Here is a 25002-nt window from a genome sequence, read left to right on the forward strand (position 1 = left end):
AGTAGTTTGTGAACATTTTAAAAATGTAATTTAGACAAAAAATAATAAATTATTGAGTAAACTCCAACCATTAATAGCCAATAATAAGCTACTTTTGACCAAAATTATTTACAAAGTGAATCTGATCAAGCAATATGCGAAATGCATTGTTGTTTGTGCTGATATCCTGGTGTGCGCTGGATAAATGTTATTATAGACCAGGCTTAAAATGCAACACAAAAGAAAAAAGAAAAGTGACCATGCAGAAAATAGTGCTGATGTAACCCTCGATCAGGAAGTCAATTTCCAATGAATTCTCTCCATATAATGAAGAGTTTTAAGCTTTGGCGGCACGGTACTGTAAATCAGTGGTTTCCACTGTCTGCTCACAGCATGAAGGTTGTGGGTTTGAATCTCCACCCGGTCCTTTCTGTGTGGAGTTTGCATGTTCTCCCCGTGTTTGTGTGCGTTTCCTCTGGATGACAGAAAGGTGAATGAATGGTTGAATGGTGATTATGAAGAAATAATTGGTATTGAGAGCCCTTCCAACTATCTTACTTCGTTTCAACTCAGGCAGCGGCGCTCCAGACACTGTGTCACTCCTCTTCCTGAAGAGGTGATAATGACTGATAATGAAAATTGCTGCTTTTATCAAATCAATCGCCTCTATTTTAATCAAATCATAGTTGGATCCTTGTTCTATCTTTCAGCATGAGCTGTCCCTTATGAGTATGACTCAACCGGGAATGTGGCAATAATAGAAGCATTTAATTCTTTCAGCAGAATCAGCAAAGAGACACGAAGCGGCTCAGACTGCTGCTTTGCACCCTGTGGTTCACATGGCACCCTGTGGTTCACATGGCATCTCAGGTGTAAATCAGGCCCTGATTTGATGGCCAGGATGAAAAGCAGCAGGGCTCTGTGTCCCGAGGATCAGGGACTGAGGACCACAGACTAATTTGGCAGTTTCAGCCTATTGAATAGAAAAATTAGATTTGAAAGTGAAATTAAATTTTCACCGTTGAAATCATTCTAGCCTTCATTTTGGAATCTTAATTCCGCCTACAGGGAAGCAAGTCACTCATGTGTGCAGCTGCTGATGAATTTCCAACAGTTTACTCTATAATAGATTTTAACCAATAATTAATTAAGACATCCCGATGTGAATTGAGAATAAGAATGATTAAGTGTTATGGCTCATAGCAAATCATAATAAAAGCATACTGAGTAACACGTTCATTACCCCAGGAATGGCTGATGACCAACAGGCATCATTTTTTATGACTGATATCCTGCTAACGCTGTGCTGGAAAGTAATGGGCTTTGGACTGGAGTCTGATTGGAAAACAAGCAAGCAGAATTCTAACATTAATGTGTGCTGCCAGTGACAGATTACAAAAGCAATACTGAAGTATTCAAGCTTTTTCTCTGAAGATTAAAAATCAAAACTAATGGATGGGCGGCAGAACACATCATTTAGCTCGTTTTAATCATACCCTCAGTCAGATATGAGAAAACATAATAACATTGTTGACTTGATGTGTGTACATATATTTTTTTAATGAGCAGTTAATAGACTAGTGAGCCTTTCTATATTCAAACCATGTCTTTTCTAATAGCAGAGAAGCAGAACAAAGGGGTATGAGGTGGGGATGGGCTGGGAATGAGCAAGTGTGTTCCTGTCAAGTGGTAGTTCTGACCAAGCAATCTGATTGGTCAACTAGACATTTAGAACGTGCTCAAATAAGCATAACATGACTCCTAGCCGTGCTCAAATGAAGAAGAAGAAAAAATTATTCCGTTTGGGAAATCACAATCTCTAGAAGGCATTAGCTCAAGTGGCTGGCTGACTCAACAGGGACTAGGAAGCGTCTTGTTGCTAGGTCGTTATTGGGTTGGTCTACTTGCTGGAGTAGTACACGTTTCATCAGATATCAGTCTAAACGTTTTTACTTATATATATACATATATATTTTGTTTATATTTGATTTGGTTGATAACTGTTGTTGTATAATCACAATATTATACTCATATCACAATATTACACTGCCTATTAAAGCAGCTACGAGCAACTTTTTCGATTGTTATTAAACAGTATAATTACAATATTGATGCATCACATCTTACCTATAATAGTAGCTGAGACCAAAGCCGTGTCAATCGGAGATTGCTCCCTTAGGTGATTATTAAGTCTGTGTCTGTCTAAACTCGCGTCAACAGGGGGCTCTCTCTCTCTCTCTCCTACCGCCGGCCCGGCTACACCCGGAAGTGAAACGCAGAAGTGAAACCCGGAAGTGAATCTCAGCTGCCTGCCTATGCCGTTTGCGCTGCCTAGCAACATAACATAAACAATGTGAACGCCACGCATACTCTCGGGAACATCTCTCGTTATATTCTAACAGGTTTTTTGGAAGTTATTTTGTGGTTATGGCTGAAGTGGCTGCTGCAAACCGTTTCATTTCACTTCCTGATCTGCCCTGGCCACAAACAGACTAACACTGGCCGATTCACTCGGGGTTCAAGCGAGACTACTCTGCGTTGGTCTCGTCGACTATTAGAGGTAAGATGTGATGCATTGATATTAAATTTATACTGTTTAATAACAATCGAAAAAGTTGCTCGTAGCTGCTTTAAACTGTCTATCAACTCTCTTTGAGAGATATATATATATACACATACTTACATACATACATACATACATACATACATACATACATACATACATATATATATATATAGTACACAGATTTCCGTTAGTAGTTCTGTGTTGGGTTATGGGGACAACAGAGTTGAGCCACTCAGAAATAGCCCTGACAGATGGACATCCAGCAGAGACATGAAAGACAGAATTTTGGACTTGTGGACCGACAAGCCTAGAAACATTCTCACATTCTCTCCACTGTTTACACTTAGCTTGCAATTAGCTGCTCAGCGCAAATCCTTTCACCCCTGCACACATGGCTAGACTTGACGAGACTTTTTGGTTAAGCTGAACTATGAAATGAAGAGTCCTCTGACAGCCTGTCTAATAAGTGAGCCCTTCTCCAGCCTGCCACAGCTCGGGACATTATCCAATTAAGGAGGAATCAGCTGGGTCAATTTGCCCTTCTCTCCCTTGATGGCTATACACTGTATCCTGCATGCTAATGCCTGTTGGAGGTGAACTGTGACAGGCAGATGACTTGTATAATGCTGTAGATGCCTGGGAGGTTAGCACCAGAGGATGACCCTTTAAACAATCTCAGCAACAGGGGTCAACAGGCTAACGCCATTTAGCATAGATAAGATTCACAGTCATGATGATAATGCTAACAGTAGGGCCTATCAGAGGCATTCTGACAAAGTGCTCAAGCAAACCGGGTGAAATGCCATCGGCAAAATGTCAGTGCGTGACTTGGGTCCCTGAAGGCGACTGGTCCCTAGCTCACAGTTACGTGATAAAATCTGAATCTTTATGGGATGTGATAATCCACTTAGGAGGTAACCTTTTGGATTTTCATCTAGGGTGATAACTTTAGGAGCGCCTATCTTACACCGGGTGCAAAGCGCAGCGTCATTATCTTACACCTGGCGCAAAGCGCAGCGTCATTGTTAGTTTTCAACCGACGCAGTTGGCATTTTATTTTATTCTTGTTCTACTAATGTTTTTATGTCGAAGCCTTCTTCTTCTTCTTCTTCTTTGAGTTTTATGGCGGTTAGCAAGCATATATGTGCATTACCGCCACCTACTGGAGTTTGATATCAGCCAAATGCCTGAGGGGTGGGCGTGGACTCGAAGGCCACGCGAGCCCAGTGCATTGTGGGAAGTGTAGGATTTCGGGTCCCCGCACCCGCCCCTCCCGTCCACCAGCCCCCCCCCCCCCCCCCCACACACACACAGAGTGGATTTTGGTTGATAGCTCAGGCTGTGAACAACCAATTTCAAAAATTTCAACGGATTCAAACTCCTTAGGGGCGTGAGATTTAATATATCTTCATATTCCCCACGGGAAAGCCTTCCTTTAAATGGAATGGGATCACTTTAGATAGTTCAATTTAAGACATGCTCAACACGGGGTGCCCCGGTGGTCACAAAGTGCGTACCACAAGGCTTAGTCATCGGGGTTTGAATACGACCCGTGGCCCTTTGGCGTCATCCCCTATCTTGTCTATACTGTCCTCTCAAATAAAGGCAAAAATTCCATCGAATATAGATGTAAAATATATATATATATGTATATATGTATATATATATATATATATACACACACACTATATATATATATATGTATCTCCAATGGTAAGCTCTATATTCAGTATTCAGTTACAGCAGCCTACAGGTCGTGGTAAGCAATGGTTTGCATCAGTGACTTTAGAAGAGACCGCAGCCCCCCATATTTCCCATGTCGGTTTGCCTCTAAATGGCTGTCTCAATCCTAATTTCAAGCAGCACAGCCCATTTAAAGTGCATTGCCTAAAAATGACCTTGGCACAGAATCCCCTTTTTATAGTCATTCTTGCTGCCTTACCAAGGTAGTTAAGCCTTGCATTGTAAATGACTGTGGGCTATACTTTTCACAGCTGGCTTCAAGTCGAGCCCCTGTGCCTATAGTACCTGACATGACCATTATTTACCAGGGCAAAGCGACAGTTTCTCAATAATAACACTGCATCACACATCAGTTATACATTTTCAGCATAATCCTGATGATATATTTTAGACTTGTTTAGCCTGCACACATTCCATGCAGATGTAAGAATTTGAGGATGCAAATGCAGACAAGATATGTATATAAACATTTCATCATTACCTTACTGGATGGTTTTGTGCCTTAAGGCCAATTTCTTGGCTTTCCAACTAATTAGTGTTCTTCATCTATTGGTTCAATCCAATGAGCACAACACTTAATTAAAGACATTCAAGGAGGCTGGAGGCCTATGGAGGCTGACATATCATATGATCCAGATTTTTACCATGCATGGGGCAATGATACGTCAACTATAGTTTTAATGCAACACTCGTTAAATTATTGTTAATTTTCATTCCAGCTCCTGTAGTATAGAGAGGCAAAGTGACCGCCTACTTCCTGCTTCAGCACTGTACCAGAGATTTTCATCCGCCATTTATTTTCCCATAGACATTTTGTAAAATGCTTATAAAAATAGTTTTACTTGTTCAAAGCAAACGGTTCAGATATATTTAGAATCGGGAGAGACCTTTCGGGAGAGACATTTCACTCGGACAAAAAAAAAAAAACATAAAAAAAACAATTTATTTAAATCCGATTTTTTTTAACGTTTTGGTCTGAGTGAAATGTTATGCGGTCTCTCCTGTTTCTAAATATATCTGAACCGTATTTTCGGTTTTTTTTACAAAATGTCTATGGGAAAATAAATGGCGGATGAAAATGCCTGGTACATGTACAGTGCTGAAGCAGGAAGTGACATTTCACTTTGGCTCTCTATAATGATGCTGCTTACTGTTATCACTGTTGTCGTCCACCAGGATGATCTCTTTGAGAAGATGCGAGGGCGTCTTGTTCATGGCAGAGTGAATCGAGCGCAGGATGACGGACAAGGCCTCATTCACAAAAATGAACACAATGCTCACTTGAGGGAGATTTAAGGGATATGTAATGTTTCTGCACCTGTGGGGGACAACAAAACATCTTTGGTGAAGTAATGGTTGGAACTGCATCACGTCTGAGGAATTAATGGATCAATTAGGCATTAATTTGTAAAGAGCAGGCAAATTTGAGATTTCATACCAACCTAGTTGATTTTGATCATCTTGATATACTTGGGCTAGCCTGGTAAACCATCCGGTCACAATGAACTCACATTCTGTTTCGTTCTGCGTTTCCGTCTGGCCTCCAGCTCTAGGCGGGCATTATCAGAAATGACAGAGTTCACTAGCCAATCAGGGACCTACCTTGTAGTTAACATTAGTAACCGGCCAATCAGGAACGCCGCTGGCAAAACAGTAATGGCTGCCTCCATAGCTCTCCAGCTCGAGCAGTAACGTCAATGTTCGTCGAGTTTAAACAGCCATAAAGTGCAGTTATTGCAGAAATAGACTCAATAACAACAATTAAAGAAGAACAGGAGTATGCAACAGCGGAGTTTCTCGGCGGAAAAGACGTTATTTCGCAGATCTTCCGAGTGGATTTGGATTGGACTGGATCCGACAGTGATTGGCTGAAGGACTGGACACTTCCACCCACTGAAATGACTGTGCATGGCACTGAGTCCAGACGGATCCACGAAACCAAACAGAATGTGAGTTCACGGATCCGGATGGTTTTAACCAGGCTAATACTTGGCATACTACTTACATGCAAAATAACATTTACTGTATATTAGGAACAAGACCATGGGACTGACTTCTGTGACTGTAGACAAGGGGTGGGCAAAATCTTTTTCCAGAGGGCCATACATACATACATTAAAGATCATACCTGCCAACACTCCTGATTTTCACGGGAGTCTCCCTATTTTTAACCCTCTCTCCCATTGTGATTGGTAATTTCTTGTTAATCTCCTGATATAATAGTGATACAAATCCAATGGCTGTAGCAAATGAGATTTATTAACATAATTCTGCCTTTTATTGAGTTTTTGGGGGTTGTTTTACAGGGGCCAGGTCCGGCCCTGGGGCTGCATTTTGCCCATGTATGCTGTGTAGACCATGGCGCTAGCACACTTGGTTGTGACCAACAGATTTTTGGTAATTCTGTGAGCATAGACGGGCAGCTGTGCCACCTCTGCAGCGCCGCAGTTATAAAAGGCGTTTGGATTCAGAGGAATAAATTATGGGTGTGGCATCAATCATGGCCAATCAAATGGGCTGCCCTTCCCTTTAAGAGCAGAGCGCTCCCTGCCTGCCACGGTGCACTGACAGAGAGTCCAGTGTGACTGATACACCCTCGGTGACCTGATGAGTTTGGATAGGGATATATAGCCTAGAGACAGTATTGAGCGGTCCCAAGGCAGTTCACTCATGCAGAGTGGAGAACTATCTGCTGCCTCCAATGTGTCCTCAGGATGATCATTGATCAGAGAGTGCCCCAAACTTTTGAGTAGCCAGTCAGATTGAAAAAGTAGCCGGCTCATGTTCGCGGCGGCGTTTGTTCCAGTGGTCCTTTTCCCAATTAATAAACAAACCTCAAATATGTATCCATGAGTGTGACAATTGAAATAATACAAATAAACATTCTTATAAAAGGCCCAATGCTCAATTTAATTATAAATAAAACAATATCCATATTGCAAAACACAAACAGGCAATGTATATTTTTAAGAACAAAGAAAATACTAATAACTATGTTTCCCACAGGATTTGGAGAGATTGTGGTGGGTAGACCTTGCTTGGACCCTCTTGGGGGGTTCGGGGGGCCTTGCCCCCTGTAAGAAAAATTTGTACCTTTTAAACTAAAATGCATGAATCTGGTTCACTTTGAGAACCAATTTAAGAGGCAGGGGTGGGCAATTATTTTTCATGTGGGGCCACATGAGAAACCCAGATTGTTGCTGGGGGCCGAACAAATATTGTCATGCCGTAACCCAGGAACTTTGATGATGGAGAGGACCACAAGAAAATGTCCTCGCTACCAGAGGGCCAGATTTTGCTGAGGGTTGGGGGCCAAATGGTAGCCTAGGTAAACCCAGCCCCCACGTGACCTGCTCTCTCAGTTCCCAGTCACTAGCTACTACATAGTGACTGAGAACAGGTCTGAGAGCAGGTCACGTGGGGGATGGGTTTACCCAGGCTAGCCAAATGGTGCCCGGGCGGAAAAATGTTGGCCATTTGAAGTCAGGTTTAGAGGAATAACTCCTTTTAAATTAACAGTTGTGATGTCATTATTCAGTCTTAAACAACAGTCATTTCTTACACATGAGATTACTTTTAGCCTTTTAGTCATAAAGATTATTGAAAGATATATTATTATTCCAGACTGAAATGTTATAACAGAAGTGGAGTATTGGCCAGAATGACATGAACATTTGGACACTTATTCAGTGGGTATCTTGTATGTTGCGTTCAGGTGCACTGTAAAAAAATTTTTTTTTAACAGTGTATAAAGTAACCGGTAGGCCAGAGGCCAGTAGGCGGATAAATAGCCAGCTGCTGGGGCTTAAGGAACTCCCTGATTGATGCTGCTTTACCACTGATGATTCAAGTGGCAATTGCATCGTATACATTTGGAAGCTATGTGGAATACTGAGTCATATTAGCCGAGCAGTGTGGCGTGCACAAAGCATGCTAAAGATGTTTGTGTAGCATGGTGCTACGTTGTACTCAGTGGATGAGGTGTGTGTAATTGCATAGTGCTTTGAGAATGTGCACTACAGTACATCCCTCAAATTATAGGCTGCAGATGGAATGCACATACCTGCCCTGCCCCCTTTGGATGGCTACGGGGATTTCATCAAGTAAAAGGGAACGCCCTCATACTCTACGTTAGGGGTGTCAAAATTAATCGTTTAATCGATGCATTGGGATGCGGACGTGTGAATAAATGTTTAAATGTAAGTTGACATGCAGATTTTAAAGCACTTTCTAAGTAAAAAAGGGTAACACTTTACAATAAGGTACACAAATAATATAGTAGTTACTAGTAAACTAATGAGAAATTAACTTTTAGTTAATGATCAGCTAATGGCCTTTAATCATTCGTTAATCATGAATTAATGATTAGTTAAAGTCAGTTCTGAGTATAGTAGTTAATCATTAGTTAATGATTACTTAATTATTACCTGTTGAGGATGTGATACTTGGAGCTGCAATACTTAGTTTGAGCTCTCTCGAGAATCGAGATGCATCGTGGAATCGAAACGCATCGTTGACAGATGAATCGTAATCAAATCGAATCATGAGGCCAGTGAAGATTCACAGCCCTACTGTACGTATGTGGTTATGTGGAAGTAGTTGCATGGAAACCATACGCAGAAGCAAACTCTTAATTGGTTTTCAATTAGCGCCACCCAGTGTGCTGGAGAGGCTAAACTTAAAGCATCATGCTTTTCAATGGCGCAAGCGAGCCTTGTTCTTTTGCTGAAACCTAAATGGCCCTTAGAGCCACGAAAACAACACAGAACACCAGCGCTTTCCCTGCTGGTCTGAGACGTGGTCTCAGAAGGCAGAGCTGCAAGTGTAATTGCTTACAAGCCCCTCTAGGGTGCTCCCCTGCCCATTTCAGCAAGTGATAGCTACGAAAGTGCCAAATGGGTGCAGGCAGGACAAAGGTCCATTTTGCGCCCAACAAAATTGCCACTTCGCAGCACCAGATCACGACACTTGATCTGCGCCGGCACAAAGTTAGGGCCCCATAACTTCAGGTTTTTAATGGTCTTTAATGCAGATTGGGTGGGAAACAATGTACAAACTCAAGTGTAGGCTACTTTAACTGGGTTGACAGCTAGTTTACAGAGATGCCAACTTGCTAACTATAGGCTATATTTGAGCAGCTTGAATGCTACCTCGGAATCTTACCCATCAGGCCTGAGGTCCGGTATTGGCCTGTCTAAAGAGAGACGGTCACTGAGGTAGCCATTGTATCCATAGTACTGGAACATCTTCAGAGCCACCCTGCGGTTCTCCGGAGCCAGCTCCTGACCCCAGTGAGCAAACAGCGACGAGTCAGAGAATGATGTGTCCGCCTGACCGTCCTCTCCCCTCCCTGGAGTCTCTAGGAGGCACAAGAAAGACAAATAGCATGAATATTTGTCCAGGCCGCTGCTTTTCAACCTGAGGGTTGAAACAAGGGTTGGCATGGCTGGGCCTGGAGGATGACACGAAGGAATGTGGAGAAAAATGTTCTAATATAACCTCTGTGATAGATGCTTTTGCCATGTGACATAATGAATGTTAGCAGATGCAGGCTGGACGATAGGTTAGAGATACTGTCATGCGGCATGCCCATGTCGGCAAGCATACGCCCTGCTCAATGTCCTTGAGCAAGACACTCAATCCCTAGGAGTACCAGGTGCCTCTGGGAGTACCAGGTGCCTCGCTCTGTGGCTCGATCACCTTTGCTTTGAGCTCCCTGCAGGGCAGAAAGTGTAAAGAATTTCCCCACTGGGATCAATAAAGTAAAACACGCACGCGCGCGCGCGCACACACACACACACACACACACACACACACACACACACACACACACACACACACACACACACACACACACACACACACACACACACACACACACACACACACACACACACACAGGGTCTTCCCAGTCATACAGCACAGTAGTATGCCCAGGGTCTTCCCAGTCACTCCTCTGTGTTGTTGGGACATTATGCACAGGGATTCAATAGTGTGCTCAGCTGCAGTGAGGCCTGAAGGTGCACAGCTATTTTGTGAAACTATTTGGTTATTGAACGGCACGGTGACATTTATGATCTGTGAAAATATGGGCGTGCGGGTGGGAGGTTGGCAGTAACCAATAAATTCAGAAAATGTTGAATGTCATTGCATCTTAAATTACACTTTAGCAGAGAAGGGATTGAGAAAGTTGATTAGCTATCGATACAACTTGCATCATTACTATAGACCTGAGAGCTTCAACATACAAGGAGTCCTGCAAGCAAGAAGCAACATAGAAGAGGGTCTCTCTGAAAATATAATTTACCAAATGGAAATGGAAAGGGTAAAAAAGTAATCCTTGCCACATACTGGTCTGGATAATCGGCTTATCGTCAATTCAAAATGCCTTGATAAGAAATTAAATCCATTGAAAACAGGTTCTGATATGGTATTCCTACTCTATCATCAGTTTTCATTAAAAGAGACGGCATTAATCCCCTGAGGCGATAGCACAATTAAAGAATAACGAAGCAGGCTACTTATAGGGTTAACAAGTTAATTCACAGCATAAACCATAAAGACCCTGGAAACCCAAAATAAATATGCATTTTGAGTTCATGAGATGAGATGATACACCCCTCCCCCCCAACTGTATTTCAGTTTCAGAGAAGCACCAAAAGAAAGACGAGGAAAACAACTCTAGTTTCTGCAAACTAAAACACTGGAGATTTGCAAAAGTTCTTGCATCCAAATTCTAGACACTGACAACAACAATCACTAAATATTGATATAACTGCTACATACACAATACAAAAACTAAAACCATCAAATATTGATGATGAAGACGACGCACATCTCATACACCTTGGTGAAAATGCATGCAGGTTAAAAGAAATAGCGTTTCACTAACCAACACATAGCACACACACCTAAATATTAATTTCCTCAGATATTATTGTTATTATTAGACTTAGAAATTGCAGACTGTATTTTTCTCCCAGTTGCTGCAGTAGTATCAGAGAATCATAAATGTGGATGATAAATCAATGCTACATCTCTGCTGTTGCTAGGCCTCATTGTGGGGATATGTGTGAAATGTTATTACTATTCAGTGGTGCAGATAATATGTATCATGAGACCGACATGGAAACTGCATTTCCAGAGACGCATGTATCAATGATGTGATGGAACCTGAAGCGGCAGCAACCGCAGTCAACAGAAAAACGGAGATAAAAACCACAAATCTCCTAAAATGGTAATTTAATCCAATCTTACATACGCTCTGATCATCAACAATCAAGTTTTACAAGGGCCTGTTTGGCAGTGATGAAGTGCTATGTGGTATATCAAACCGCAATGAAAGAATAACAATCCAAAGAGTCGAGCAGCATGCACCTTCGGTTCAGACTTCAGTGCCGATGTCGACTGTCAGCGCCTGAGGCTGTGGAACCTCCACTCCACAAGTTCAACACATAGCCGCTAAAGTTTGCCTGCTTTGAAGCAGAGGGGATGGTGTCTGACTTCTTGTTAGGAGAACACAGCTATTAGAATAAGACAAGGATAAAAGTTCTATAAGTCTTTCAATCCCCGGCAAATGTGCCTGAAGGCTCGTTCGTTTGACTGCTTGTGCTGGTGATTAATTAGGCCAACAGAGACAATCTCCTCAGCCGTGAGTCTCTCAAGCAGCGGCTGGGGGAGAGGTTGGGGTTTTGTGGACGGGGTAACCGTGGCAACTTGCACAGGCTTAAACCCAATGTACGCCAGACGCGTTACAGCTCCGTGCCGATCCGGTAAAACGGACGGAACTATGGCCGGAACAGACTCTCGGCCATGTTGATAGATGGGCGATACATGCGGTACGGAGAAAATGAGCACCTGTTCTATATTTGTCGGATCCCGCATGCGTCTGACAGATGACATGAGTGTGGGTCTGTTCAGGCAGCTGCACGGAGCCGTAACGCAGATTACAACAAAGACCACAATGGAAATAAGTGTTGCGACTTTTTGCTTTTGTGTTATCCTTAATGTTCTTTTAATTGTGCATCATGTACTCTGGTGATGTAACCAAGGAAGTGTCCTTTTATTTGAAATGTCAAACAAACTAAACTAAACTAAACTAAAATTAGGAGAATTATCGACACGCGTGGCGTCAGTCAGGGGGTGCTAGACAAAAAAGGGTGGGAACCACTGCTCTATGGCTGCCATGTACCATGTCACTTGAATGTCCTGGATTGGAGTTCGGCCCTATAGGACCTACCATGTCATCCCAATCCCTTTCGCAATGTGTCCTGTATCCCTCCACTTGCACCTCTCAAATAAAGGCAAAGATGCCACCCGAAAAAAGCTGTTACTATTTACCACTATGGTCCAGAATAGCCCAGGCTGCTTCTCATGAAGTGGAAGGACAAGTCAGGTGACAGGCTGTCCCCTTGAAAAAGACACAAGGCGAAAAGTAGCTGATCGTGTGCGCGTGTGTGTGTGTGTGTGTGTGTGTGTGTGTGTGTGCGTGCGTGCGTGCGTTTATAGACAAGGCGACTGGCACCTAAGCTTGTCAGCAGCACGCCAGGCATTGGAGTGGAGCAGTAAGCGTGTGCACATCAGGGGCGATAGAGCTATCAGATAGTGCTGTCTGCTCACCACAGCACAGTCACAGAGGACAGGAGAGAGACCATACCACAGTCACAGAGGACAGGAGAGAGACCACACCACAGTCACAGAGGACAGGAGAGAGACCACACCACAGTCACAGAGGACAGGAGAGAGACCATACCACAGTCACAGAGGACAGGAGAGACCATACCACAGTCACAGAGGACAGGAGAGACCATACCACAGTCACAGAGGACAGGAGAGACCACACCACAGTCACAGAGGACAGGAGAGAGACCATACCACAGTCAGAGGACAGGAGAGACCACACCACAGTCACAGAGGACAGGAGAGACCATACAGTACCACAGTCACAGAGGACAGGAGAGACCACACCACAGTCACAGAGGACAGGAGAGAGACCACAGCACAGTCACAGAGGACAGGAGAGAGACCATACCACAGTCACAGAGGACAGGAGAGACCACACCACAGTCACAGAGGACAGGAGAGAGACCACACCACAGTCACAGAGGACAGGAGAGACCACACCACAGTCACAGAGGACAGGAGAGAGACCACACCACAGTCACAGAGGACAGGAGAGACCACACCACAGTCACAGAGGACAGGAGAGACCACACACCACAGTCACAGAGGACAGGAGAGACCACAGCACAGTCACAGAGGACAGGAGAGACCACACCACAGTCACAGAGGACAGGAGAGACCCCAGCACAGTCACAGAGGACAGGAGAGACCACACCACAGTCACAGAGGACAGGAGAGAGGCTGAGGTTGAGGCTGAAAGATAGGAGCTGGACACACAACATACAACACAACACTATGAATGAATCCACATGTGGGCTTCCTCGCTGTAACACAAACCACTAGAGAACTAAGTAAGAGATCACTGAGACGACGAGTATGTAAGAAGACAAAAGGACAGACTACAAACATGAGCAGTTGTCTTGAACCTCCAATGAACTGAGTTTTTGAAAGGCGCAGCAGCAGGGCATGTTAAATTATTAAATCTGATGCCATAAAATATATTTCACAGTGATGCAACTGGCCCACAATGTACACAGATTTTTATCAAGTTCTCTTTATTTATTTCAGAATGTGTTTGGAGAAGGAAGAGTCCTGAATTTCAATAGCAAACGATGATTATTTTTTTTACACCTAGGAGACAAATCTCTTCCGCACAATCTAAGTCACCGTGGCGACGATGTGTAGACTTTTGATCAAACTACTGTAGACCTAAATGTTTGACCTGCTGACTCCCCTCGCTTTAGGCACTAGTGTGCTACTGTATGGAGAGAAAGGGGGTAAACATTTTGGCCATTTCAACTATTTCAGTATCATTTGCATAATATGGCAACCAAGACCACAAAACCACTGGCTTTTGCAAACTGCCATAGGTTGAGGCCACGTCATAGACAGTCCGCATGTCTGGGAACGCCCACAAAATGTTAAACGGCTGGCTGGCTTGGGGGGGTACGGTGGTGCAGTGGTAAGCGCTGTCGCCTCACAGCTCGAAGGTCCTGGGTTCGATTCCCACCTGGGACGCTGTGAGCGCTGAAGGAATGTGTGCCCGTCCGCATGTCCTCGAGTGCCCACCGCCCGGGTGGGGTCGTCAAAAGGGCCTTTCTGTGTGGAGTTTGCATGTTCTCCCCGTGCCTCCCGGGGGTTTCCTTCATATAGGAACCCCCTTCACCAAAACATGCAATATCCTGGTTGCTGATGTGGTGCCTCCTCTGGTCGTTAAGGGCGCCTGTTCAGAGGGAGGGGAACTGGTTGGAATAGCGTGAACCTCCCACGTGCTATGTCCTACCGGTGAAGCTTCCTCTGTCAGGTGAAAAGAAGCGGCTGGCTAACTGCCCATGCCTCGGAGGAAGCATGGAGCCAGTTTCGGCTCTCCCCAGATCGGCAGAGGGTGGAGTAGCAACCAGGATAAATAAATTAAAATTAGCACTAATGGGGGATAAAAATGGGATAAAAAATTGGGGGGGGGGGGGGGGGGGGGAGTTAAACGGCTGGCGCGCGAGTGGGGTAAAACCGGCCATATATCTCATGGGCTGACTCACCAAAAGACGGTGCTGCGGCTCTAAACTACATTTGGGGGTATGGGGGTTCTAGAGCAGAACACATGACGTCTGCTCAGATGTGCGTTTACTGCGGTGGTTAAATCCCCGATCGTGTCTGCCTGGGCCGGGCTATCAGCTAAATTCTAACTTTGCTGAATGGATAGAACGGGGGAATTTACCCCGCCCTGACCCTGCCCCCAAGCTAACCCAGCATCTATTGTGGGCATTCCTAGAGCCTGTATGGGCGTTCCCAGACATGCGGACTGTCTCTATGTCCGACACCACAGTCTATAAAATGGCCAGCTTGAAGGGGTGCGGAGAAACCAAGGAAGGGTGTGAAGGGACACCTTTATCAATCAAAAGAGTGCCACTATTTCCTGGCAGTTTGATATTAGGCCTGCATGCTGCCAAACAGCTTGGCATATTGCCAGATTACAGCCTCAATCATTTAGAGACACTTTGTATCACAGCTGAATTCTCATAGAGATACTGTACAGTGGCATGTAACGGATGCAAAAAGGCCTCAACAAAAACCTAACAGATGGAGAGCTATAGAGATGTATTTATTAACATACAGACATACATAGTATACACACATGTGGATATGTATTATGTAGATTTGCCCTTCTATGTGTTAGATAGTAGCATATGACTTCTTGAATTATGGCCAAAAACATTATTTTGATGTCACCTTTGACCACCAAATTGTAATCAGTCCCATTCTAGAGTGCAAGTGGACATTTGTGCCAAATTTGAAGAAATTCCCTGAAGGTGTTCCTGAGATATCTCATTCACAAGAACGGGATGGACGTTGAGGTCACCGCGACAATGAACTTTAACCATTTGACCACCAAAATCTAACCAGTTCACCCTCGAGTCCAAGTGGACGTTTCTGCCAAATTTGAAGAAATTCCCTCAAGGCGTTCCTGAGATATCGCGTTAACAAGAATGGGATGCCGGCTGAGGCACACACACACACACACACACACACACACACACACACACACACACAAAGAGAGTCTGACATAGTTATTTGTCTGTTCCTCTGATGTGCCTGAAAATACCCCCAAATTAAAGCAGACAGTGTGCAATTTATTGTGTCATTTTACATCCAAAGTAACGAGGATGAAGTCAAAACATCAAACACCGTGGTTCAGTCAAAATACTCATTGTTGTATATTCATTCTGACAATAACAGAGAGAGGAGAAGATCTCTGCACAGACTAACAGTCTGTGTGAAACAGGTTTCATCATCCACATGAAACTTTCAGACTGCTGTTTCTACAACTTGATATCAAAGAAGCTGACAGCTCGAAAAGATCATGTACTTAAAAAACTTTTCACGTTCAAGGCAGTTCTTCTGACAGTAGAGCAGAAAATCCCCTGCATGTTCTCACAGTCACATACCATGTTTCCCAGTGCGTTCCCTACAGAGCGGCTCACTCGCAGCTGCACATACTGATGACATCACAGGTTCAGGTTCATTGATCGGATTACGCAGAGATAATCCAGAATATTCCATGAGGGAAAGTAAGATACACTTGTTTAGCTAATTCACCTTATGTAGCCACGCCCATTTGACCCGGTTGTGTGGTCGTGTGACGACTTCCGACAAAAAAAAAAGGGGGGGGAAATGGCTGGCTGCTCCAATATAATCTAACTCTGAATTAACTAATAATTTAGCCAATTGTATGTAACATACCAAATAAAAGCAAACGGCAATGTCTAAGAATGCAATGCCATGTAACTGGCTCGTTAATTCTCGCATTCCAGGGAATTACGTTAACGTTTGCGGGTCTTATAGACGTAAGTGGCTCGCGCTGCGTCGGAGAGAAAACCATCTGAAGCTTTCTTTGTTGGAGTCCAGGTATGTTTTACAAGAAAGTGCTCGTCATTGTCGACGATAACGTTATCTGACCTGGCTAACAGAGGATACTCCGCTTGCTGGCTGTGTACCGAGCTCAAAGTCGTAGGCTGTTTTACCCCCTGCACTGTCCGCTACAAAAGAAACTCTCTTCTTCATAACGTTCATTTGTATTTCGTGCCGTGACCGCCGGAAGTGTTAACACGACCCGGAAGAATTTGGCCCACCCCCACGTCTGAACATAAGGTGAATAGGCATGTTTGATTTGTCAACTCAGGAGCAACATTTTACTATTCACCTTATGTAGCCCCGCCTACTTGACCCAGTTGTGTTATGACTTCCTGTTCAAAACACCTTCTGTTTTACCTGCTCACTAGTACTGTACTGTCACAGGAAGTGTAAACACAATAGGAAGTAACTGGCTGACCCCTGTGTTGGAACATAAGGTGAATAGTGTGTGCTTGAGTAGATCGCATTTTTTTTAAGTGACGATAGGTTATTGAGGAAATTCAGATAGCACTCCTCAAATAGCACTCCAACATTCATGTGCTGTTGGAGTGTGAGTCCATACCCGAATGCAAAGATTCCTCTGCAAAGCAAAATGACCAGACACATGAAAATAACAGAATGCTAAACACACTGGATCCGAAAGCGTGAATTCAGCTCGAGCGGGATGCAGGAGCCTGGCCATTCAGTGTGTTTTGCTCCGCGCCAGTCACAACTTCGCTCGTGGCTCGCGTCAAAAATAGACCAGACGCCGCCCGCACCTAATCTGCGTCTAATCTGTTCGCCTCGTTTCCGTGTCGCTTCTGTTTCCAGTGTGGTTGCGCCATAATACAGCAGGTTATCCAAGTAACTTGACTTCTTGAAATAGAAATCAATCAATCAATCAACCAATCAATCAGTGATCAAACCAATCAACAGCATGGTACATAGTGGTTTTAAGAGTATTTACAGCTATTTGTTTGTAAGACCAAAAATACACGGCATATCAGATTATATTTACTTTGTTTCAAATTATGTTTTAATCTTAAAAACTTCAAACAGAAGTGTTTGCATTCCATTGCAGTTCTGACAAAGTGGCAGCGCTGCATGAATGAATGTAGAACGCCCCTGAGATCAATGGCTAGCTACAAGACTTCAATATGCTGCAGCATTTATCATGTTTTCTCTTGTCAGGGCAGCCCTGCCCATAGAGTTACCAGTCAGGGGAAATCAAGCCCACACATTCGGTGTGGGCAGTTAATTGTAAAAAAAAAAGTGTGTGCCAATAAATAACGCCTTTGGGCATTTTAATTAGATTATGAATTTTTGATAGGGTGCATACAATTTCACAGAAAACAAAATTAGTTTTATGACAGGACCTTGGCAAATGGCTGTAAATAATAATGTTGTGAGCTTTTGGTTGACCATAGTAGCTGACTAAGTTGTGTGTTTGGGGGATTTCTTTTTTTATTTGAATGGAGCCAAAAGTTTTAGGGACTGTCATGACAGAATTCCAAGTTGTGCAGGGAGCTACAATCTGTCTTTGATAATAAAACTGAACAAATAATAATGAATATCAATGCCAAATCTTTCCACAGTTTTTCCACGTCATGACAAAACCTTGTTAAAACCATAAAACCATGATAAAACCTCCTTGTTTCAAACGTCTGTAAATTGCTAAACTGTCTGTAAAATGGCTCATCAGCAGAGCGAAATAAGGATAACTCTTGACTCATAAAGTAAAACAAAAAAATACATTAAGCTGTAGAGGTAGGGTACTTATAAAATGACTGAATAGGGTTGTCTATAAATTAATCTGTTTTATAGCTGAGTGTTGAGCTCCCGTTGTGTTTATGGGGGTCTCTTCACCGAGTTTCAAGATGGAGACGAGTCACGTTACCTCATAGCACAATAGCAAGCAGCTCTCAAGATAAGTCAAGTGTGACGTCTGTTATGACGTGTCTCGTGACTCATCACCCCATCCTCAATAGCCAATCAGCCCCTGCCAATATGACGTCTGTTATGACGTCGCTGCTGAGCCTATGACGTGGCAGTATATATAGCCATGGTCAGCGCGCCATCATCCTCTCCCCGATCGTTCACCTCAGTGGTGGCTGTACCTACTCGGGCTGATCGTCTTCTCTGGAGCTGCGTTTCGCCCCACCCACCACCCCAGTCCACCACCAACATCTTGACTCCTGAAGAATTCCCTACGGGAAGGGGGGGGGGGGGGGGGGTTCTCTATCCTAGACTGAGCAGATGCCCTCCTCTCTCACCACAAGAAGAGGGTCATCTTACCACGGAGTCATTACGCCAAAATTAGTTGCCATGCTATTTGTGAATTTTGTCAAATTTTACCCACTGGTCTCTCATGATTGAAATACAGTTTTATATCACAAGCCCTACTGTATCAATCATTACGCTATACAAAAGTACTGTGGGGCATTGCGTTTACAGAACAAAGTACGGTAGCTCTTCCACACTGACCACGACCCAGCAGATGTACTGTGCTGTATCATTCCGGCTCCCTCTCTAAAAGCCATCTCGACTGTGCTACAAGTGCCCACTTTCTTGACAGCAAATGGAGCTAACAACCAATTAGTGTGTTTACAGGGTGGGAGGTTGTGTCCTCTGCCATACAGGGGCCGATGCAGACGGATGGGCCTCTGTGGCTGGATGTGGAAGAGGGCGAAACGCTCTCATTAGCACACATCAGTAGCTGGCGCGTCACTCTGACATTTTCTTCCTGCGAGAGGAGAGGGGTTGGGCAGAGCAACCTCTTTGTCTCTCTCTCTCTCTCTCTCTCTGTTTATTCCCATGAGGGGATGTGCTGTGGCAGAACGTTGGGCGGAGGGTCATGTTTACTTGCAACAGCCTTTATCATCTCTAATCCTTTGTTCACTCCACCTCATTAAAGCATTGAAATCGCTAGTCACCTTCAGACGGGGACAAAGTCTTTCACAGTGTTTTCCATCCTTTAGGAGGAGGATTTTGCCCCTGGTGGGCATGACAAAACTTGAAAAACAAGCTGCAATGTGTTGCTCCCTGTTGAAGAACAGCAGACATGATGATACGATGCAGTCATTTTGAGACTATCAAGTTCCAAACATTTCACTCTTGCCGTGCCAACGGTGCCATGTTTCTTATTCTCACCTTTTTAACTTGAGAAGTGAGATTTGTCACTCCATTAAATTCAGTCAGCCGAGATGCCTTTTCTACAACCTATCAGATGTGATTCCCTGAGCAGTGTGTCTGTGAATAAGTGCTCTCTGTCTCTCTCTCACTAGCTCTCTTCTTCTTCTCTTTATCTTGCGAGGATCATCTGTGCTCTGCGTTTACCATCATTTCTCTGTAAGGGGTGCTGTTTTCTTTACAAACTGGGGGTCTGGGGGTATATAGCTTCCTCTCAGGGGAATACCCACCAATGCAGGGTATAAACATGGGTTCAATTCAGGACAGCATGAACAGATGCTGCCCAAGACATGGACAAGGACAGGTGAGAGAATGGAATTACAGTAGCACATCTATCTTTCTGTGAAGATACCAATTCATTCAGTTCATAGAGACAGTCCGCATGTCTGGGAACGCCCACAAAATGTTAAATGGCTGGCGCGCGAGTGGGGTAAAACCGCCGATATATCTCATGGGCTGACTCACCAAAAGACGGTGCTGCGGCTCTAAACTACATGTTTGGGGGTTCTAGAGCAGAACACAAGATGTCTGCTCAGATGTGCGTTTACTGCGGTGGTTAAATCCCCGATCATGTCTGCCTGGGCTGGGCTATCAGCTAAATTCTAACTTTGCTGAATGGATAGAACGGGGGAATTTACCCCACCCTGACCCCGCCCCCCAGGCTAACCCAGCGTCTATTGTGGGCGTTCCTAGAGCCTGTATGGGCGTTCCCAGACATGCAGACTATCTCTATAGGCAGTGAAAATCAGCAGCAGCAGCACTCCAGTCCATTTTCATCTAAACCTATTTCCCCGTCATTTTTCATCATTGATTCTGACAAAAATACTTAGAATTATTTCACTATAGAGCTACTTGTGTCTTGCTTGCCAATATGCTCTCCACCAGAGTGTTATACTGTAGGTTAGATGGAAACTCCAAAAGTCAACCCCAAAAGCACCCCACACAGCATGTCCATTCCAACATATTGACGCTCACTAAGACAGGTATGTATTTCATTTTCAGTTTGTCCTAACAAGTTTCACAATTTATTCTGCACTACTTAACACAGTTGCACATGCAGACAGGCAGCTGCAGTTGGCCGACAAAGAGTAAACAAGGAAAAGCCCAGGAAATGGCCAAGAGATGGCATCAAAAATGTCAGAGAATGCCCCCGCTTTCAATCATTTCTAAGATGGAAAAGTCAGGAGGACACTCACTCAGTTACTCACTCATGGACGTTTAGCGAGTTTAGTGGGAAAAGGGGCCGTAGCTAGCGATAGGAAGGTGGTAGAGAGTTGGGATTTGAGGGGTGGGTAGGGGGAGTGGCAAGTGGCTAGGGGGGTGTGGGTGGTAGGAGGGGCCATAGCTACGGATAGGAATGTGGTATTCACCTTATGTAGCTAGCCACGCCCATTTGACCCGTTGTGTCGTCGTGTGATGACATGACAAAAAAAAGAAAAAGAAAATGGCTGGCTGCTCCAATATCATCCAACTCTGAATTAACTAATAATTTAGCCAATTGTATGTAACATACCAAATAAAAGCAAACGGCAATGTCTAAGAATGCAACGCCATGTAACTGGCTCGTTACTTCTCGCATTCCAGGGAATTACGTCTGCGGGTCTTATAGACGTAAGTGGCTCGCGCTGCGCTCGGAAGAGAGAAAACCATCTGAAGCTTTCTTTGTTGGAGTCCAGGTATGTTTTACAAGAAAGTGCTCGTCATTGTCGATGATAACGTTATCTGACCTGGCTAACAGTGGATACTCGCTTGCTTGCTGTGTACCGAGCTCAAAGTAGTAGGCTACGTTCTTTGTTTTACCCCTTGCACTGTGCGCTACAAAAACAACTCTCTTCTTCATGACGTTAATTTGTGTTTCGCGCCGTGACCGCCGGAAGTGTTAACACGACCCGGAAGAACTTGGCCCACCCCCGCGTCTGAACATAAGGTGAATAGAGTCAGGATTTGAGGGGTGGGTAGTGTGGGAGTGGCTAGGGGGATGTGGGTGGTGGGAGTGGGCGTGCTGCCATAAAGCTGAATGGCCACACCACTGCACCATGGGCTTAAAGGTTTGCTTTTTTTCTTTTCTTTTGTTTTTTTTTACCAACATCTCATTACACTGTAAAAAAAAAACTCTGCTCTGGGTGCTAAGTGAGTAGTAAGTCTTTAGTGAAGCAATTTACTTTGGTCAGAATAGATTACCGTAAATTCCGGACTATAAGACGCACCGGTCTATAAGCCGCAGCACCAAAATTGACTATTTTTTTCTTCTATAAGCCGCACCGGACTATAAGCCGCGGGTGTTTTGATGTTTAATTACCATATGAAAGGGTTCGTGCACAGAGAGGAATGTCGGGAAAGAGATCGCTGTTTGGGGAAGCTCCCATTTATTAACATTTCAACAAAACAAAACAAAAGTCAGGTCACTAATCCCCAGACAAAATCACACAACAATAGGCTACCGTATATGTGCAGCAAACCTGTAACCAGAGAAGTCAAGTCACTAATCCTCGTCTTCCTCTTCTTCCTGCGTACTGAAACCACCAAAGTCCTCATCTTCAGTGTCGGAAACGAACAGGTTCAGGGTGGCTTCGTCAACCACTCTCCTCTCTCCTTCATTGTCACTCAAAACCAACGAACTCCTCTTCATCACTGTCGGCATCGAACAGCCTCTGAAGCCTCTGACGGCCCTCAGCGCCAGCTGTGGCGGCGTCATCCTTTTCATCCCGCAGCAGTCCAGCGTTTTGGAACCCGTTGGTGATTGTGGATGTTTTCACACTCCTATAATATTCCGTGATCTTCCTTTGTGTGAATTCGCCGAAGTTTGTGATTTTCTCCTGGTAGTCGGGAGGGAGTTGTTCAGTAGTTCTCCCCCGGACGGACAGTCCCTTTCGTCTCATGAATCGGTAGCACCAAGATGGCCCACCTCTGAAATGTTCAATTTTCATCTCGGTGGCGATTGTTTTGGCCTTCAGTCGGATCTGCACCGTGGAAACGTCTCGGCCGTCTCCTCTCTGGGTCAACACCCAGTCCTCAAGGGAATCTTCAAGTTCCGGCCATCTGCTTTTGTGGCCTCTGAAGGACTTTTTTGTCTTATTACACTGAGACAGTTGCTCCTGCTGCTGCTTCCAACGTCTCACCATTGACTCATCGATGCCCAGGATACGCGCTGCTGCTCTGTTTGTTTCTTTTAGTGCGAGTTCGACTGCTTTCAGCTTGAAAGCTGCGTCGTGTGACTTTCTGCGTACCTTCCCCATGGTAAGTGAGAGAGAGACTGCTTGTCTTGTTGTGATTCCGGGCTGATGAACTTTGCTTACCGTAATTACCATATGTAAGGGTTCACGCACAGAGGGGATTGTTGGCTGTTTGAGGAAGCTCCCATTTACCGTATTACCGTAACATTTCAACAAAACAACATAACACAACACCTTTGTTTATTTCGACAGTGCACACAGTGTCCGCGGTGTGGTGAAAAGAGGGCAACAGAGGAAATTAAAACAGAAGTGGATTTATAGGTAGAAAGAGTGCTAAAAAAGAGAGATTTTATTTGTATTTGAAATTTTTTTTCTGAAAAAATCCATAGATAAGACGCACCGTTATATAAGCCGCAGGGGCCAAAAAACGGGAAAAAAGCCGCGGCTTATAGTCCGGAATTTACGGTAGATAGTGTCCTGGTGGCTCACCTGGTAGCACGCGTACCACAGAGGCTCAGTCCTTTGCGCGGCTGACGCGGGTTCAAATCCGACCCAAGGTCCTTTGCCGCATGTCATTCCCTCTCTCTCCCCACCTTTCCTGTCTACCTACTGTCCTTTCTAAATAAAGGCAAAGTGCCACAAAAAAAACACAAAAAAAGATGAGATAAAATACATTTTGATTGAGAATCAGGAAGATGGGAAGATGAGGAGGCACTAGTGCAGCAACCAGGACACATAAACTCAATCCGGCTTCCCACGTACAGACACTGTCAACTGTCTGCACTACCCAAACTGGTAAATTAATTTTTAAATCTATTTAACGCGGAACTCTAAACCTCCTCCCAGAGGGCAGTAGCTGATACTCAGCGTGTAGATTAGAACATAGGATGGGTCAGAAACGATCCTATTGGCTTGCCTTAGAGTAGACTGTTCGTAAATAGACTGCAAGCATGAATACTGTCTTACCACTATATTCTTCCATGCAGTCTGCATCAGATAGTCGGACCAGTTTGGACTTTAGTTGCACGGAGAGGTTACCAAACCAAGCTCTGATACCGTATCTGATAAGGCTCTCTAAAACAGCCTGATGTTAGATTAACATCAATTTTTTATCAACACCTTGAACTCTTAAGACGACGCAAGAAGTGCAGTCATTGTTGTAGTCTGCTACAGAGACTGTCCACATGGATGTTCCAGGATAATGAGCAATTAAATGAAAGCTTTGTGGACATCACCTTTACTTTTGAACATTTATTCATATTGCTGTTGTTGGGAAAAAGTTCAGTTTATCAAACATGTGTGAGTGTTTCATAGGTTTGTAGAACTTTCTCAACCCACAGAAGAGCATGTAATCCATCAATTCAAAAAATAAATAAATTAATGAATTAATCACCAAATTGGAGGCTTTTACCTGACAATGCAACAATGCGAATTGTGTTTACACATAAATAATAACCATAAATAACTAATAAGAACTTCAACCTGGATCCTAGAGCTGGACGACCCATACTGTACATACACAAGAGACTTCTGTTCGGCACAAACTGACAGGGAAGGAAGGCTGTCAAAGTTTGGAACTTAGCAGTTCAACAAAAAACACAACACAGCAAACACAAAGAACAGGTTGAAAAATGCATGAATATGAGAATGAGGACAGCCGTCTTCAAATAATGAAAGGTTCCCCATAAACTCAAAGAAAAGAAAAAGGCGAGGCATGTCTTTGTTCAAACACCGAGTGCACCAGTGCGGCAAATAGGAGACAATGAAATGGTCTTACATTATTAACCTCCCCCCCCCCCCAAACAAGGAGAGATAAGGAGAAACTACTTTCATTTTGGGTCC

The 25002-nt window shown here is 44.1% G+C and overlaps 1 protein-coding gene across 2 annotated transcripts in view; it reads right to left on the reverse strand.

Annotated features, from left to right (window-relative positions):
- The window catches only part of galnt18b (UDP-N-acetyl-alpha-D-galactosamine:polypeptide N-acetylgalactosaminyltransferase 18b), a gene marked incomplete at its 5' end in the record, with an annotated part of 81322 nt that overhangs the window by 33278 nt on the left and 23042 nt on the right, over window positions 1-25002 (reverse strand). For both annotated transcript variants that reach the window (XM_083650574.1, XM_083650573.1), the window contains 2 exons: window positions 5440-5606; window positions 9452-9647. In XM_083650574.1, the coding sequence (XP_083506700.1) occupies window positions 5440-5606; window positions 9452-9647 (363 nt within the window). The remainder of the gene's footprint in view (window positions 1-5439; window positions 5607-9451; window positions 9648-25002) is intronic.

The sequence above is a fragment of the Poromitra crassiceps genome, assembly GCF_964638095.1.
Source record: "Poromitra crassiceps genome assembly, chromosome: 14".
Classification (NCBI taxonomy): Eukaryota; Metazoa; Chordata; class Actinopteri; order Beryciformes; family Melamphaidae; genus Poromitra; species Poromitra crassiceps.